Source organism: Streptopelia decaocto (genome assembly GCF_964273445.1).
Source record: "Streptopelia decaocto genome assembly, chromosome: 1".
Classification (NCBI taxonomy): Eukaryota; Metazoa; Chordata; class Aves; order Columbiformes; family Columbidae; genus Streptopelia; species Streptopelia decaocto.
Genome location: NC_138663.1, coordinates 52,230,724 through 52,247,561, shown reverse-complemented (window position 1 = coordinate 52,247,561; position 16,838 = coordinate 52,230,724). Strand labels below are relative to the sequence as shown.

At 37.9% G+C, this 16,838-nt stretch overlaps 1 protein-coding gene across 1 annotated transcript in view; it reads left to right on the top strand.

Annotated features, from left to right (window-relative positions):
* Positions 1 to 16,838, top strand: part of PTPRQ (protein tyrosine phosphatase receptor type Q) — a gene marked incomplete at its 5' end in the record, with an annotated part of 130,414 nt that overhangs the window by 58,774 nt on the left and 54,802 nt on the right. The window contains 7 exons of the mRNA XM_082063008.1: positions 1,081 to 1,226; positions 7,960 to 8,125; positions 8,545 to 8,835; positions 9,108 to 9,383; positions 10,128 to 10,279; positions 12,226 to 12,367; positions 14,335 to 14,604. Of these exons, the coding sequence (XP_081919134.1) occupies positions 1,081 to 1,226; positions 7,960 to 8,125; positions 8,545 to 8,835; positions 9,108 to 9,383; positions 10,128 to 10,279; positions 12,226 to 12,367; positions 14,335 to 14,604 (1,443 nt within the window). The remainder of the gene's footprint in view (positions 1 to 1,080; positions 1,227 to 7,959; positions 8,126 to 8,544; positions 8,836 to 9,107; positions 9,384 to 10,127; positions 10,280 to 12,225; positions 12,368 to 14,334; positions 14,605 to 16,838) is intronic.

The window sequence follows — 16,838 nt, the reverse complement described above, 5'->3', positions numbered from 1 at the left end:
TCTGTACTGTGCTTTGAAAATCATTCAGTTTAATTATGGTTCCTAGTTTTCCCATCAGCCATATTGCTACAATCTGTTCCAAAATGGACAGTACACAGGCATATTTCAGACTCATCCTGCATAGATAAACTGACTTCCTAACGCACAGTCAATGGCAGGATTAGCATCTATCCAAGCCATCCCTCAGAAGACTGTCTAAATCATCAGCCTGTAGGTATTCTCAGCCTTTCCTATTGAAGCTGTTATGCAAGCATGAACTGATGTTTGAGGGCAGGATTTTTAGGAATCAGCCCCAGAGTTCCCCCTTCAATTAATATTTTAGTATTTTATACAAACTAGGACAGCACAAACTGAGAGAGATAAGAGAATTTATAGTGTTCAGTACTCCATTGCATATCATGTAGGGCACTTGGATGGTGAGGAATATGGATATAAATTCTCTTAAGCTGACTTAAGGAACTGAATTTGAGCCTCCTTTATCACTGGTCTACTGAGAAGGACCATATGCAGCCATTCTTTACAGGATAGGAGGAGAGGCTAATTGAAGGAGACTTACAGAGTCTTTCCTGCATGTTTAGTAGGCTGAGGAAAGAGGAAAAAACAGAAATGGTCATACTCTCTAAGCTTAAGTATCTGGTTTGCCTAAATGAGTTGGGAACCTAAATTCTGTTTATAGCCTGCAAAGACAACAAGGCTTTTTAATTTAGCTTTTCTGAAACTAATCTTTTTTTTTTCCCCTGTTAACTTTATATGGAGCATAGAGGCCTAGCTCAGTCAACTTCCATGTCTGCAAATCAGACTTTCCATGTGCCCAAACCAGTAAGTACAGGACAAATTCTATAAGACAAGAGAATCTGTCTGCATATGCAGCTAAATACAAATGGGTCTGAAAAAACAGGAGTTTAAAAATTTGTTTTATCTACTTGTTTATTTCATCATTTCCATAACCAGTTTTTTATACCATAATCAGAAATATATTTAATTTTATATAGGATGTTGCAAATCTATAGTGGATGTTTCTTGGGCACTAGAATGTATGAAACCTTGAGTTAGGTATGCTAAAACTTAACATTTTTCCAGCACCAAGTGATCCACCAAAAGATGTTGTGTACAGAAACCTTACTTCCACATCAATAAGGCTATTCTGGTCTCCTCCTCAAAAGCCTAATGGAAATATACGATACTACTCAGTTTATTTCAAAAATAATTCAGGAATATTCATACAGGTAAGCTTATTTTTATCTTCTTCTTTTGTAGAATTCAATAAAGTGTTCTAACAATCTATTAAAGATTAAAACAATTTTATAGTTATACATAGATTTCTTTTTTGTGTTGCCTTTATGGAAAATAAAGGCAGTTTAGGCAATTTTTTTTAACTTATAAAGACAGAAGCACATCTTGTGGTGTATTGTGCATCTCATTGGACATTCATATCATTAAGCATTAAAACAAATAGACTTTGTGTAATATTTCATATTGCAAAGTGTATGTATATAGGTATATGTATATGCACACACAAATATGCAATACATATATGTTGACAGCTAACCACAAGACCCATTACATTCATTGCACATCCTGAAGACTGCTATGTCTAATCTATAGGTTTGAATAAATTTCTGTAACAGTTCTGTTTTTACTTTTTAATGCATCTTTGTACAGTACTGAAAGTAAGAAGATAATGTCAAAGTAGTGAATACATTATTATTTCATATTTTTGTTACTCTGAAAATGAAATTACTCTTTAGTATATTGAAGCAAAGGTATTGAGATTGCTAAATTAAAGCATAAAAGACAAATAAAATGTTATTTATTATATTTTGGTCATCCACACATTTCCTTGTGGGGTGGTTTTTTTTTTTTTTGCTGCTACTATCATCCTGTATATATAGTTTTGTATATATAGTTTTCCTGTTCTCCTTTCTAAGAATATATTATAATTTAAAAAGTATAACAAGAAGAAATAAGCTTCCTTTACAGGTTTTGGGTTACAAGCATTGCACTTTTGGGAGAAAGAAACATAAATTAATGAAGAAACTAATGCATGAAAAACTACCTCTACTGCATAACTTTATGCTCAAGATATATCTAGTGTGAGGTATGCATGTGTTTGAGAATAATTAGAAAAAATATTTTACAAATACCTGTGACTGAATAATTGCTGACATACTTTGGTGTATACACTTCTCTGACTTCTGTGAAGCTGTGTGGTTGCCAGGCTCTGTCTGCAGAGTTTCAGATGCGAGCAGGACTGTGCTATGAATTCACATTCTGATGAGATTAAAATCAGGGCAGCAGTTCAGAGCTTCAGCCTCTGCTTGCACACACTGCTGTACCAACAGCATTTTTCTTAGCCTAACAAATCCTTGGACAAACATTTGTGCTGGTACATTACCTGAACTAGTCCATCCTATGAAAAGTGTCTACATTTATCTAATTCTTGGACAACTCAAGTGATTTTAGAGGAGGACTATGGACTTGGGCTATTCCTGCCTTTGGGAAGGTGGAACTGTGAGGTGAATGAATGAGGTGAAACTGGTACACTGAAAGCTGTAATCCCTCTGGATATACCCAGGACTCTGGAATGAAGGAGCAAGATAGGGAAGACTGAGCACAGTAACACTGGTCCAGCAAGGTGAGGCTCCAGTTTCATTACTGTGTGACATAGTTGGGCAAGGACCGGATGGTGCCTGGGTGTAAGTTACCGCTGCTTTGGCATATGATATGGTGGATGGCAGGAAAAGTGCTGAGAGTAGCTCCACTTCTAGGTGTGGAAACTACCATTTTTGCACTTTCAACTTTGATTTTTTAACCCATCCCTCTGCAGAAAGCTATGAGAAGATAGGCTTCAGCTGCTGTTGCATCTGTCTCTTACCAGCCATGGGAGATCACCATTAGTCTCTCAAATCATTATTCACTCCTAATCTGTCTGCTTCCCTTAACTCTCCACGTGCCTCTCTGTTCACTATTTGGCATGGCAAGTACCACATCTACATTGCACTCCTGTTCTGTACCTTGGCATTGTGTAGGTGCAAAACAGATTTCAAACAGGAGGGAAACTCAACTCAACCCTGCTCCCGTCTGTCAGATTTTGCTCTTTTCATTATGGAGAAATGCATGTGTGAAAGCCAGCCTGATATGTATATATATATATGACATATATAGACTGTTGTAAGCTGTATGCACACACACACAGCTTACAAATGTCTATAACTTTGAAGTATAACTGTGTAGTTGCAGGGTGTATTGGTAATTTTGTGTTTCACACATTTAGAAGGAAATAATCCTTGGCTGGATTATTCTGCATCTAGGTCACCATTCTGCTTTTGTTTCTCAGAACTGTGTTTTCAGTTTGGGAAAGGATACAAGACAATTTAAAAAGTAGATGGTCTTTTCACATTTCTGGGAAACTCACCCACTGCAGGCAGCCTTTCGCTGCCAGTCTTTCAGCTGCTTCTTTGTCAGGACATAATAACAGAGGTCCGAGTCTTCAAGCATATCTTCTAGATGCCCGAAAAGTAACCTGACTGAAGAATCTCAGGCTAATTAACATCTTCCAATGTTGTAATAATCTGAAATATAAAAGGTGTATTAAAACTACTACTATTCTGTTGTCTCAAGTTGTCACTTCTCCTCATACGTTCTCAAACTCCTCAGGCATATTAAAACCTAATGACTATAAAGCATTTTCTTTGTGGGTGGTAAAAAGCGAAAGTTTACTCCTTTACATGATGTATTAACTTGCAGGAAAAATAGTTTTCCTTTAAAATGGGAAAAAAAACACCACAACCCCCACACAAAAAAAACAACCAACCAAACAAATGAAAAAAACCCCACCCCAGTTACATACCTTCGTAGAGCAGAAGAATAATGGATGGTTTCTTTGCTTTAGAGGTCTACATGAAAATCACAGTGTGGCTGTCCAGTCAGGGAGCCTGGGATGCTCAGACCTGGGATTCAGACCCAGAACAGCAGAAGGAAAAATTTAGTGATGGAGATTAGATCTGAGGATTTTGGTAGGTGAGGGGGCTGTTTCTAGGCGGATGCTGACAGATTGTAAAAGAAAGTGTCAGTGAGGGAGGAATGACTGGTAGCCATATAGAAGAAACTGTCATTTGCACTAGGCTTGGTTCAAGTTCAGCTTTATCTTTCATCATTTGCTGTCATAGGTCTAGGGAAATTGCTACTTTCTGATTTATGTTCACTACTCTGCCTCAGTGCAGTAAAGATATGGCACGTATTCTGGCAAAGGGCACTTCTTACCCAGGTGACATGACACATCACTTCTCTGTGACACTGCTGGATTCCTACAATTTGAGCTTTCACTATTGGCAATAGCAGCTTTGAAAATTTTGCTCTGTGGTTTCCCTACCTGATGTTCAAAACAATCATACTGCTTATGTTCTCAGTCCTATCAAGGACAGAAGTTGAAGAATCTGTGGCAGTAATTGTCTCATTGCTAAAAAGTCATCTATGGGACACCATAGAATCATAGAATGGTTTCACTTGGAAGAGACTTTAATCTAGTTCCACCCCCCCTGCCCTGGATAGGGACACTTCCACTAGACCAAGTTGCTGAAAGATGCCGTTGACTTGAATAAACTCTTTTATTCAATCTCTCTATGCTTGTGTTTTGATTAGCAAGAAAGTGGAAAAGGGGTTAGTTACAAATACAAATTTATGCTCGGAGAAAGTTATCCAGTGTAGGGATTTCAGTACAGGTGACAACTTTCCTGCCCTGCCAAACCAGACAGGGGAACCAGGAGCTAAGTGGAGAAAAGAAGCCCACTGCCCTTCTAGAAACTGAACATTAGATCCCAAATCATCCAACCCCTGTACTACAAGACAACCTAAGTGAACATGACGGGATACAGTTCAGAGTGAAATTTGTCTTGGTCTGCCCTTGGATGCAGACTAGGGATTCAAGCAGTGTGCTGTATTAACAGTCAAACAATTTCTTTTACCAGTATAACAAAAATAGGGATAAAAGGGGAACTTCCCTAAAATACACTGCAATTTTTTTAAAAGATGGTGTTGGAATGGAAATAACTTCACTTAGATTAGTACTGGAACAGTATGCATTACACTCCTTGAGGGGTGGCTTGGATTAGCCCCCAGTGTCACCACTCTCACCTGATTGCCAGAGTCATTTATGTGATACTCTAACTCATGACAACAGTGCAGTACAATGAACCTAGAGAATGAAATAGAATGAGGGGAAAAGGTTAGCAGGGAAGAACAGCAGCACTGTGTTGTCTGTATACAACTAATTATAGCTTTATGCCACTGGCAACTTCTGCCGCTTCCTGAGGTGAAGAAGATAGGACTTTCTACTGATGCTTTCATGGCCTGTGTGTATTGCTTACACTTAGCTGCTTCTAATAATCTGATACCTTGCTATGTCAAAACTTCTTTCATGTATAGATGAAGAAGGGGACAGAAGGAAGAATTTCTTCAGCTGTAGCCAAAGATCCTGAGCTGTTTGCTTTCATCTGCAGCCACAGTTAATTGTAAAACTTCCTATAGTGTTCTATCCGCAGGGCAAAATTAGTGCAAGTTTCATCTTTTCTTAGTTTGTACCCACACAGTTCTTCCTGCTTACCCTTAGTCTTATGTGTTCATTCTTCTCTAATATTTTGTCATATTAGAAGTCTGAGGTAGTCCCCAGTCCTTGGGCTCCTCACGGTAAGGGGTCTACCTCTTAAAACAGTTTTTGTTGAACCACCAAAAAGCCTGTTGCTATAGCATTCATGTTGGTTCAGCAAGTCCTTGACTACCAGACAGCTGACAAAATTGTTAAGGTATGCTTTTTAAACTAAGAGCTGGATTTTCAGCTGTTCATACCACTAAACTCACGGTAAATCTAGAATCGAAACTTGATGTGGTACCATTGACATTTTAACCTTGAAAACTCAGAGAATTATTTAAGGTCATTTTCAGGACCTTATTATTAGATATTAACAATTGCTAATTATTAATAATTACAATATATAAAAATAAAAACAGGGGGGTTGTGGAATGATGTTTCTGGGTGAGAAGGTATTTTCTGTCACATTGTGCTTGAGCATTAGAAAGTTTAATTAAATACCTGAGAAGTCGGTCTTCTGTTTCCTGTATCTTAGCCTTCCCAAGAGTAAAGAAAAACTCTTCTTAGCCTTTTTCAGTTAGTTACATGAAGATAGTGTGAGCCTCCATCTATGTTTAGAAGGAAGACATATATTAATGTAGAATTTCTTAGTATTTTCACTGATGCATCTTCTGTTCTGCAGTCAGAACAAAGGCTTACCTTTTTATTGCCAAACGAAGTTTGCTTATTAATGTTACATGAGCACTAGTGACTATAGGCAAAACCAGATCTTCAGATACTGGTATAAAAATCTCAAGGAAATGAATGGAAGTGTTGCCTATTCTTTTCTGAAAAATAAAACAATTTTCTATCAAAAAAAAAAAACAGATGGAGTGTTATGTTAGATATTTTAATTGGTACATAGTGGTGACAGACATCAAGATTGCATATTGAACCATCAATTTACACAGTACTGACTCAAGTATTTGGTAGAGTGTATAACAGTAATTTCTTCAGCAGGAACTTTCCTCAAGAGAAATATAACCTTTTTTTTAGTATGTGGTTTCAGTATGACTGTGTTTATATGTGGTATTTCTGAATTTAAATATGCAAATGTTAGAGTTGCCTATTTTAGTAAGTCTGCTATCTCAGCCTCTCTTTTTTAGGATATCATTTAATTCAAAGCCAGCTTTGATTTTAAGGAGATGAAAGGTGCGAATAAGATGTGACACCCAAAATAGTGGGCAGGCCAAATAACTGGAATGTCTGCTAGGGTGTTGGGCAAACCAGCTCATCATGAGACTGTTGCCATGTAGAAAAATAACGAGGACTTCTTTTGGCCCAAAGAAGTGCTGCCCATGCTGTCTGCTCAGTGGGGCAGTATGGCTGCTGGAGAGGAATGATACTGAATCTTTGAATTGGGAGATGGAGCTGAATGTTCTTGTAGGGTACCTGACCTCCCAGCAGTTTTCAGATCATGAGCCAAAGTTCTTTAGATCATCTAAGCCAGGTTCCTGTAAAGCAGAGGGTGATTTGACACATTCAGTCATGTGACATAACTGACCTTACGTAAATAATGACTCTTTTTTTTTTTCTTTTTAGTTTCCTAAGTGGTTTATTCTAAACAGGAATAGCCTTCTCAGAGCACTATTGCAACAGTCACAGTTTTAGTGGAATTTTTTCTGTAGTTCAAAAGGAAGTGGTACTTGGTTCTGATGCAACCCTTTCACTAGCAAGTAACTGCATGAAGAAAAGGAGCTCTGTTGGTTCCTTCATTTTAACACAATCCACTGGATATAGACATTTGCATTAGAAATATTGGCATGTTTTTAATGGAAAGGACAACTAATGAAAGGAACAGTTTGTCAAGTGTTGCAGTGAGATGTCTGCCACTGGAAGTTTTAAATTCAAAATCAGACAGTTTTCTATAAGATCTGTTCTCATAAAAATGGAATAAAGTGAGACAAGTCTTTGATTTACTTCGCGCAGATCAGGCAAGACAATCACATGTGTGATCATGTAATCTCTGTACAATTAGCAGATGATAATATTTTGTTTTCTTGATGCAATATGGATAAATACATTTCAATATTCCAGATTTAATATGTTTTTAAAAAAAGATTGATTGGAATTCAACAACTACAGACAACAGGAGGAGTCAAATAGATACTCTGTAGTACTTACAAGGAATAATCGTAGGCATCATACAATAAATTACTTGAGTATTTCAGTAAAAATCAGGACTCATTAGGAGTCATTAGGTTTATGTCTCCTGAACACTACTGTGAATCATCTCTCTTGGTGGCAGTGATGGCTAAATGGGAAACTAGAAAGATAAACCAATGAATAAATAACATTTTCAATTACAACAATTTATTTCTTTATTTTTTTAGAATTTCACGAGTTATGGTAATGACAGCAATGTTGATGTTTCCCAGTCTGCAGTTCTGGATGGCTTAGCAAAATACAGCCATTATACCCTATGGTTAACTGCAAGCACAGCTTTTGGAGATGGAAACAAAACCAGTGAAATAATAGACGTGTATACAGATCAGGATAGTAAGTTAAAAACTTTTTCAATGTTCAGTGTATATCAGTGCTTCCATTTGTTAAATATTCTCTAACATTAAAATTATTTTATTTTTATGGTGGCAAAAAATGCAGTAAGTACTGTTTTCAACACTACAGCATTTTTCTTTGCAAGAAAGACATTCTGATCACAAACTTCTTTGGATATGAGCTATAAAAATATTGTCTCAAACCATCATTTGTCTCAAAACAGTCTTTTATTAATCAAATTTAAAATGGATGATTATTCATATGTGCCTTCAAAATATTTTGCTTTTGATAGTGAAACACAAATTGTTACAAATGAGATTTACAAACTAATCATACTTTGGGCATTTATTTCTGGTTTGGTTTAGGATTTTTTATTACTGTAATCCATGCATTTATTTTTTGCTTATTATCTCTCATAGTCCCAGATGGTTCTGTTGAAAATCTGGTCTATCAAAACATTTCCTCATCTTCTGTAAATGTAAGCTGGCTTCCACCATCTCAACCAAATGGCTTAGTCTTCTTTCATGTTTCTCTAAGTTTATTGCAACTGGGAACCCATAAGATATTGTCTTTCCTTACTTACAACACAAGCATCGTTTTTGACAATCTGGAGAAATATACTGATTACATTCTGAAAATCACACCAGCCACTGACAAAGGATCTTCTGAACTGCACGCTCTAAGTCTGCATATAAGAACTGATGAAGATGGTAAGATATGTTATTCATACTTAACAACATGTAGAAAAAACAAACAAACAACAAATAGCTTTCTAAAAGAAAAAGATATTGTTGTGTTTATCTTACAGCTTTTTTTGTTATACAAGGACACAAACTACTGCCACACATTTCTGTGTTTAGACCATGAAACAGAATTTTCCACTCAGAGCACAGCTTTAACTGATAACTAAAAGACATTTTTCATTGTAACTCGTATTTTTTCTGAGGTTATATAATTTTTTTTTTCTTCTTTCTTCCTGTAGTCCCAGAATCAGCACCAATAATCAAAACATTTTTCAATCTTTCAACTACCTCAGTTATGCTTTCATGGGACCCTCCTGTTAAGCCAAGCGGTGTTATAATAAGTTATGATTTACATTTATTTGGGCCAGAAAGGAATAACTCATTCTCTACCACCAATAATTTTATCATCTTGGAAGACCTTCTACCATTCACATTATACAGCATTTATGCAGCTGCAAGAACAATAAAAGGACCTGGTCCATCTGCCGTGCTTCAATTCTACACAGATGAGTCAGGTGAGCAAATTCAATTGTAACTGACTTTGAAATTTTGGCCCTATGTTACCGCATCTGTCTTAGATCTGAATATCAGAGAGAGCTGAGATGAAGCATTAATTTTTTGATCAGTCTGTGAAAGCTTTCAGAAGAAGGAAACACTAAAAGGGAAGTATTTTCTGAGTTCTCCTCCTCCCACCACTGTGTGCAAGAGGAGGTCACGTTCTGCATAGGATTGCAAAAATACCTCCAAAGAGAAATGTCTTTTTTCTGCGGAATGTGTTGCAGATTGCCAAGTGTCAGGGATTTTGAAGCAAGCAATAGTAACTTTCTCTTCATCCCCGCACATAACTGAAAAAATGATAAAACATGGAAATATTTCTGACACTTTCTGGGGTCTCCTTTACATGGACCTCCTCTCACCTGCATGGTAAATGCATATCGAGGAAGCAAAGTATATCACATTCCAGTAATAGACGTAACACAACTTTTGTTAAATGCCTTAGCTCTGACAATGGGGATGTTTAAGTGATTCGTAGATTTCTTAGCTCTCTAAGAAGTTTCCTTGCTGAATAAACATGTATTCCCTATTAATGGAATTTGCATCATGCCAAAAAGAAAGAAAATGTTTAAAATAGCAATGAAGTACTGTTTTGTTGAGCTCAGATAAAAATGGCAGCAAACGTACAAACGTTCTCCTGCTTCTTGTCTGGTTTTGCCTGGATCATTTCTAATTTGGAACTAAAGAGCATTTCTCTTTTGCAGTGCCATTAGCTCCGCCCCAGAATTTGACCATTACCAACTACACTGCAGATTCTGTGTGGCTAAAATGGGATCCAAGCCCTCAGCCAAATGGTGTTATTATGAGATATAGTTTTAAGATTTATCAAAACAACACAAAAAAACTATTTTATCAGGTATGTTCATAATTAACAGTGTTTAATTTTTTTTTGGCAGATACAGATAAATACTTTTTTCATGTTTAAGAAACAAAATATATGACAAATAATTTAACTGTCTGTTATGGTCCTAGAATTTTGAAGGTCCTCTAAACTTCTATTTGTTAAGACAGTTCACTTTCTCTCCCACCATGCCTGTAATTCCATTTTTAAAATTAGATAGAAAAAAATTGTTAGATTTTAATGTGCTTTGAACTTCTAGTACTTCATTAATGATGAGCTTTATTAAACTTTACTTCATATTTTGGTGTAAGTTTGATGTTACAAAATGACCGAAGTTACTTGTTTTGTGGCTACTTTTGTTTGGCTATTTAGTATCTGCAGACTTTCAAGGTACAAAAAGAAAGACAGACATTCCTCATTGTCTTGAAAAATTGTTAGAAACTGTTTAGAAGTTTGCATTTTTTTTTATTTTTGCAGAATAAGAATAACAATACATTTTAACTGAAATAGATGCTATAAAATTATATACAAAAATTGATCAAGGCATTTATACCTGGTTGCTTGGATGGCATCAAGAAATGCACCGTGTACTGTAATGGCAGCAAGCTGAGGCCCAGGTTGCATCTTGGGCTTAGAAACCACTATATATAGTGAATTCTGTTCACTTAAGACACTTGTAGAAGCTGTAGGGAAAAGGCATCGCTGCAGTGAGCTCTGAGTTTAAGACATGGAATGTGGTGGGACTGTGAGGAGCTCCATTACTCCCAACTCCCTCAGCCATACAGTCCTTATTGCAGCGACTTAGCATGCAAGGCAAGTGCTTGTGCTGTTGTTAAGCATATGAACTGTGGAAACTGGTCTCCATGTGGTGGCCTGCTGTGCTACCCCTTGGGCAGTCAGCTGTTATTCCCCCTTGTAGAATGAAGTGCCGTCATCCCCTCAATTTCTTCCATAATCCTTGGAAGAAAAGGAGTACAATGCATATATGGAAGATGAACAGTGTTTTCTACAGCGAGTTGCCTCTGGAAAGACATCTCTGGAAAGAAATCTCTGGAGGCCGCCAGAGATTATTCCCCACTGTCCATCTGAAGCAGACTCAAGTTCAATGAGATTACAGAAACTGGCTGGAGTGCTTGAATGCATTTGCTATGCCGTACATTTCTTCATGTTTTGTAATGTTATATGGGCAAGAAACTAGATTTAGGTTGTGGCAGCAAGACAGGCAGAGCCGTTTATATAGAAATATTGTAGTTAGGCATCATCATACTCTGGTGAGTTGGATCCCACAAAATGTTCACCAGGTTTTCTTGCTGAAATTCAGCTTTTTCCCTGCTGCTATTATAGTCCTCTCAACAGTTGCACAAAATGTGCTGTGCATCCTCTGTGAAAAACAGCTACCAGGAACTGAACTGTGTTTTTTAGCTTTTTTTTTGAAGCTCTTCATCAGTCTGTGGTAATTATGTGACCATCCTTTGGTGTATCTTCCTCATAAACCACAGTGAAAGAGGGAGAAGAAAGAAAATAAGGGAAAAGGGGAAGGGAAAGGAAAACGGGAAAGGAAAACGGGAATGGAAAGAGGGGAAGGGAAGGGAAGGGAAGGGAAGGGAAGGGAAGGGAAGGGAAGGGAAGGGAAGGGAAGGGAAGGGAAGGGAAGGGAAGGGAAGGGAAGGGAAGGGAAGGGAAGGGAAGGGAAGGGAAGGGAAGGGAAGGGAAGGGAAGGGAAGGGAAGGGAAGGGAAGGGAAGGGAAGGGAAGGGAAGGGAAGGGAAGGGAAGGGAAGGGAAGGGAAGAATTTGAGCCTGCATTTTTGTTTGTTTGTTTGTTTTTGTTGAGCTCAGGGACTACTTCCACTAAAAGCTACTCAGAGTAGAAGAGGCAAGACTATGACTCGAAGTGTGTTCATTTCAGTAATTTCAAGTTTACACAGATTAATTGCGTACTAATATTTTTTCCTTCCTTAAGAACATTTCAGGTTCAAGCCATGAGGCAAACCTTGTTGGATTAGAACCGTTCAGCCCCTATTTTATCAGTGTCTCTGCATTTACCAGGCTTGGAAATGGCAATCAGTTCAGCAATGCTGTCCAGTTTACAACAATGGAATCAGGTTAGAAATGACTTTTTCTAAGCTGCAGTTCTGTTTATATATTTTTCCTCATATGGCTGAAAAACAGTCTTCCTCTTCTCTCTAAAGAAAGTGTAACTTAACACTATCTCATTTTCTTCTGCCCATGTAACACTAATTCACACTCCAATTGTACCGGATAGGCTGGGTTTGAAGTTTGTTGTCGGAAGTATAGAATTAGAAATGTCCTCATCTGAAATGAGAGGCTTATATGGCTACCATAAGTCTTTTAATAGCATCACAGATAAAGGGAGGAAAATTAGATAGATATCAGTCTTTGCAGATCAAAGCAATAATTCAGATCCCTGTGAAAATAACTGAAACTTTAGCAGTATCAAAAGCAGGTGGACAAAAGATTGGCAAATGGACTGGAAATGGTATTAAACAAATACAAATTTTAAACATTTTTGTTATAGTTTATTTTAGGAAGGGAACCTCACCACTAATTAAATATCCTGATTTGTTAGATCTTATTCTTCCTGGCAACTGGGGCGGACTATGCAATATAGCTGGTTTAATTAATTAATTAATTATGTACAGTTTTGTCTTATGCCTTCCACATGTCCTTTCAAGTTGCATGTTGTTCCAAAATGAAAGATTGTATCACGTGAAAGTGAATATTCAACGTTCATTAAAAAGAGCCCAGAAGCTCGGCAGGTTTGAGAAACTGGCCTTTGTGCAAAGCAGTAGCGCCTTTGCCCACTCAGAGCGATCCCCAGGCTCATGTAGTCTATAAGGTCTGACAGTGCCAGGGGACCAGCATGGGTTAGGTGGTGTGTCTGACCTCCCAAATCCCAGGTTCCATTTCACTGGCAGCAAAGGAAGCATATTTTACAGGATTTTCTCAGATTTTATGCTCAGCTACCAGCAGCGTTGTCTCCTTTCCCTCCAACCTAGATTTTAGGTAATTGCTGGATCAGTCCTGATTGAGTTCACCCAAGAATTCTGTCTCCAGTCTTTATTAAACATGCCAGGTATTATTTGTTCTGCAGATGCTGCTTAGATATAATTATTATAATTATATATATATATATATATTTGAACTGGGGAAAAAAAAATAATTTTAAAGAGATTCATTTACTCTGTGCAGTGATGATGAAAATGTTTCCCTCAATTTCTGGTACCCCACTGACAGTTTTTTATGACACTGTTTTATGGATTCTGGGACATGTTTCAATAGATGAAGTAGGTTGCAGAACCCCTCACTATATATTCACTTTCTCTGAGCTGGTACAGCCAGCACTTTAACCTTTTCTGAGACACTTTAATTTATTGTTCTTTTTAACCTATTCACAGGTTAACTATCTGTTCACAGATAGTTTCTCTATTTTCAGCTTAAGTATAGTATTTGCTACTTTTTATTAAATTTTTATGAGCCTTTTAAAAAGTTTCTCCTGCTGGAACCAGCAAGGAGATGGGGAACAGTAAGGTAATAGCATTGATATGACAGCTCTGAAAGCTGCCCAGTGACTTCTGGGCAGGTCATGCCCCTGCTGAAAGGGCAGAGCGATGATATAGTGCCTAAAAGAAACAAAGCTAACATAAATAAGGAACTTCTTCTGCTGATACTGTCATGGAGTATGTCTATGGGTTTCACACTACTGTGTATGTTTTACTACACTTTGATTAAAAAAACCATGGGGAAAATACAAACTGATGTGAAAATAAAATCGGAGCACACAACCGGGAAAAAGCCAGATACGTGGCCTCTACTGTTTCAAGTACGAGCGTCTGTCATGTTCGTAGTAGTTGGAAATGAACCATCTAATGAAGAAAATGACATATTCTTGTTCTCTCAATATGTTCCTTTACCAGTACTGATTTTTCTGCTACTGGAATGTTTGGCCCTTGCTTGGAATGATAAGTCTGCTTCTCTGACTATATTGTTCTGTGATTACCATTTTAATTGTTTGGAAATGTTAATCTTTAGTGCACATGTATCTTTTAAGTACCAGATGCTGTCCAGAATGTTCATTGTCTTGCAACGAGTTGGCAGTCGATCCAAATGCAGTGGGACCCTCCTGCTTCATCCAACGGTGTAATTACTCATTACGTTATAACGGTTGAAGGAAATACTACAATTTTTTCAGCCTATGATACATTGCATACTTTCAGAAATCTGCCTTCCAATTTTACTTATCAGTTCAAAATAAAAGCTGCAACATCTGCTGGTGAAGGTGAAGAACAGATATGCAATGCCAGTACGCTTCCAGAAAAAGGTAACTAATTATTCAAGTTAATTCTTTTCTTAAATTTAAATGATGACTATGAAACAAGGAGACCTGAAATACCTGTTTCAATTCAGACAGCTAAATCCTTCTGTTGTTGAAATTTTGTGCTGATAGTGGCCGAGGAGAAACAGGGCTGCTTCTTTCTTCTGTTTCAGAATACACTTCTTAATAAGAATGCAATTATTTGCCATTTTAAAAAGCTCAGAGTACCTTTTTCTGTGTTGAGAACAATACAGCTGCTCAGAATTTGTGGAATTAAGAAGCATTTAACTTCTTGAAGCAGACTTTCTTCATAACTCTTGAGGAAAAGGATTTTTTAATAATGAAGAAAATTGTGAGCTAAATCCAGAGAAGAACATAGACAGGTTTTTTGGCATTGGAATAAAAAATTGTCACCCAAAATCCATCTTCCCTTCTCTCTCCATGTACACTGCAGACTTTACCTAATTCTGGCTGTGCTTTCATCTGGCACCTGAAACTTCCTTAGGCACTCAGAGATGCAATTCTGTGCAAAATACAGTGTCGCTGCTGTGTAAATAGCTATGTGTCCAGCTTCTGAATTGGACATGGAGAGGAGCCCAGTGCCCAGTCCAGGAAGTACATGCCTGTTTCAGTTCTCTTCACCAGTTAGGGGCAATTTCTGCTCTTGGGGTTGTTTCTCTTGGTTTTTATGTCTTCACTGATAGTTCGGTATAAAAATAAAAAATAATGTTCAGCAAGTAGGATCCAGGGCAAGACTTCACCTTCCCACTGAGTTACAGGAGAAATTACTGCATTTGTTTCTCAGTGCCATTTCTTCTTCAGTGACCTCAATTCATGCAGTGGAGTTGAGGGAGTCTTTTAATTCAGAACAGCTGGATCATTAGGAAACCTGGGGGTGGGATGGGGAGGGGACAACTGTATCCCCTGATGTTTAGGAACCAAACCTAACTTTCATAATACTTTAATTACTAAGTTATCAAATAACTTAAACGATGAGTGGCAGCATTCATTCACACATATATTTAAACTGAAAGAATGAGTTCTGCTCAGTTATGTCAGAAAAAACATAGAGTCTATGTCAGTGACAGGTTTTATGTTGTGGTTGATAAGTGGAGGGGGGTAGATCTAATATGCAGACTTGAATTGGACACTTAAACTTGGAGGAAATCAGAATTACCCTTATGCTTAGACTACCTGTTGGTAGCTTCCTGAGCAGCATGAACCTCTTCAGGTTCAGACTTTGGATCTCTCCTAGTCACAAAGCCTTAATGCCCCACTCTGAGCTTTAATTAACACACTACTTAAACTTAGACGTGTGGATGTGTATGTCTGAATGAATCTAGACCACATCTGTGTTGGCAGGTGCACTTCTGCTGCTTTGGTTCCAGATCAAATGGCTGAGCTCCAAATGGGGATAAGCAGAGCAGCCCCTTGCAGGTGTAATGAAGCCAACATTGTGAGAATAGCCAGGGTTGTACTTTGATGACTGCCACTCCTTGTAATACCATCCATCCCACTAAAGTTTGACCACATCCCCTATTTGAACAATGAGGTGGCACATTCATACCTGTTTCTGGTAAAAATGTCCTCTCTGGATTGGCTTCCTAATCAACAGCAGACCCCCTACAAATTCTGCCATTTTGAGATCCCTGTTGGTTCCCTCCAATCCAGCTCTTTGGTGATCTGAAACTTCTCCCTGAGTCATCCACCCTATAGTTTCCTCAGAAAACTCAGTCCATCAGCAAGGTTCAAAATCCACTTCTGAAGGAAGCATTGTTTAAATATGAGAGGTGAGCATACTCATATCATACAGCGTTGGCTGTAAATACTGTGGTGAGCTTGACTTCTGTGCTGAACCCGGATGCATGCAAGTGTGCACCTAAGTACACTTCTCAACTGCAGTCATAACTTTCCACCCTTTCTTTTAAATCAGGGCTACTGAATAACCAGCCCTGACTCAGAGCTGGAGTAAAACCAAAACTAGGGGTGGATGTGCAGATAGGTGGGCTGATGCACAATTAAAACTGGACTTGTCCAAAACCCGAAGGTTTTGGAGATACTCTTATAGGAGGCATATTACCTTCCGGTACAGAGGAGACCAGGAGACATCCTCAGTACCTCACTTCTGGGAGGCTGGGGGAAAGGCTTCTGTTAGTAGTAGTGTTAAAGTAGTAGTGTAAAAGTAGTACTGTTTCTCCTGGCAACTGGGAAACTTCATTGTTGGGATTTCTGATAAATTT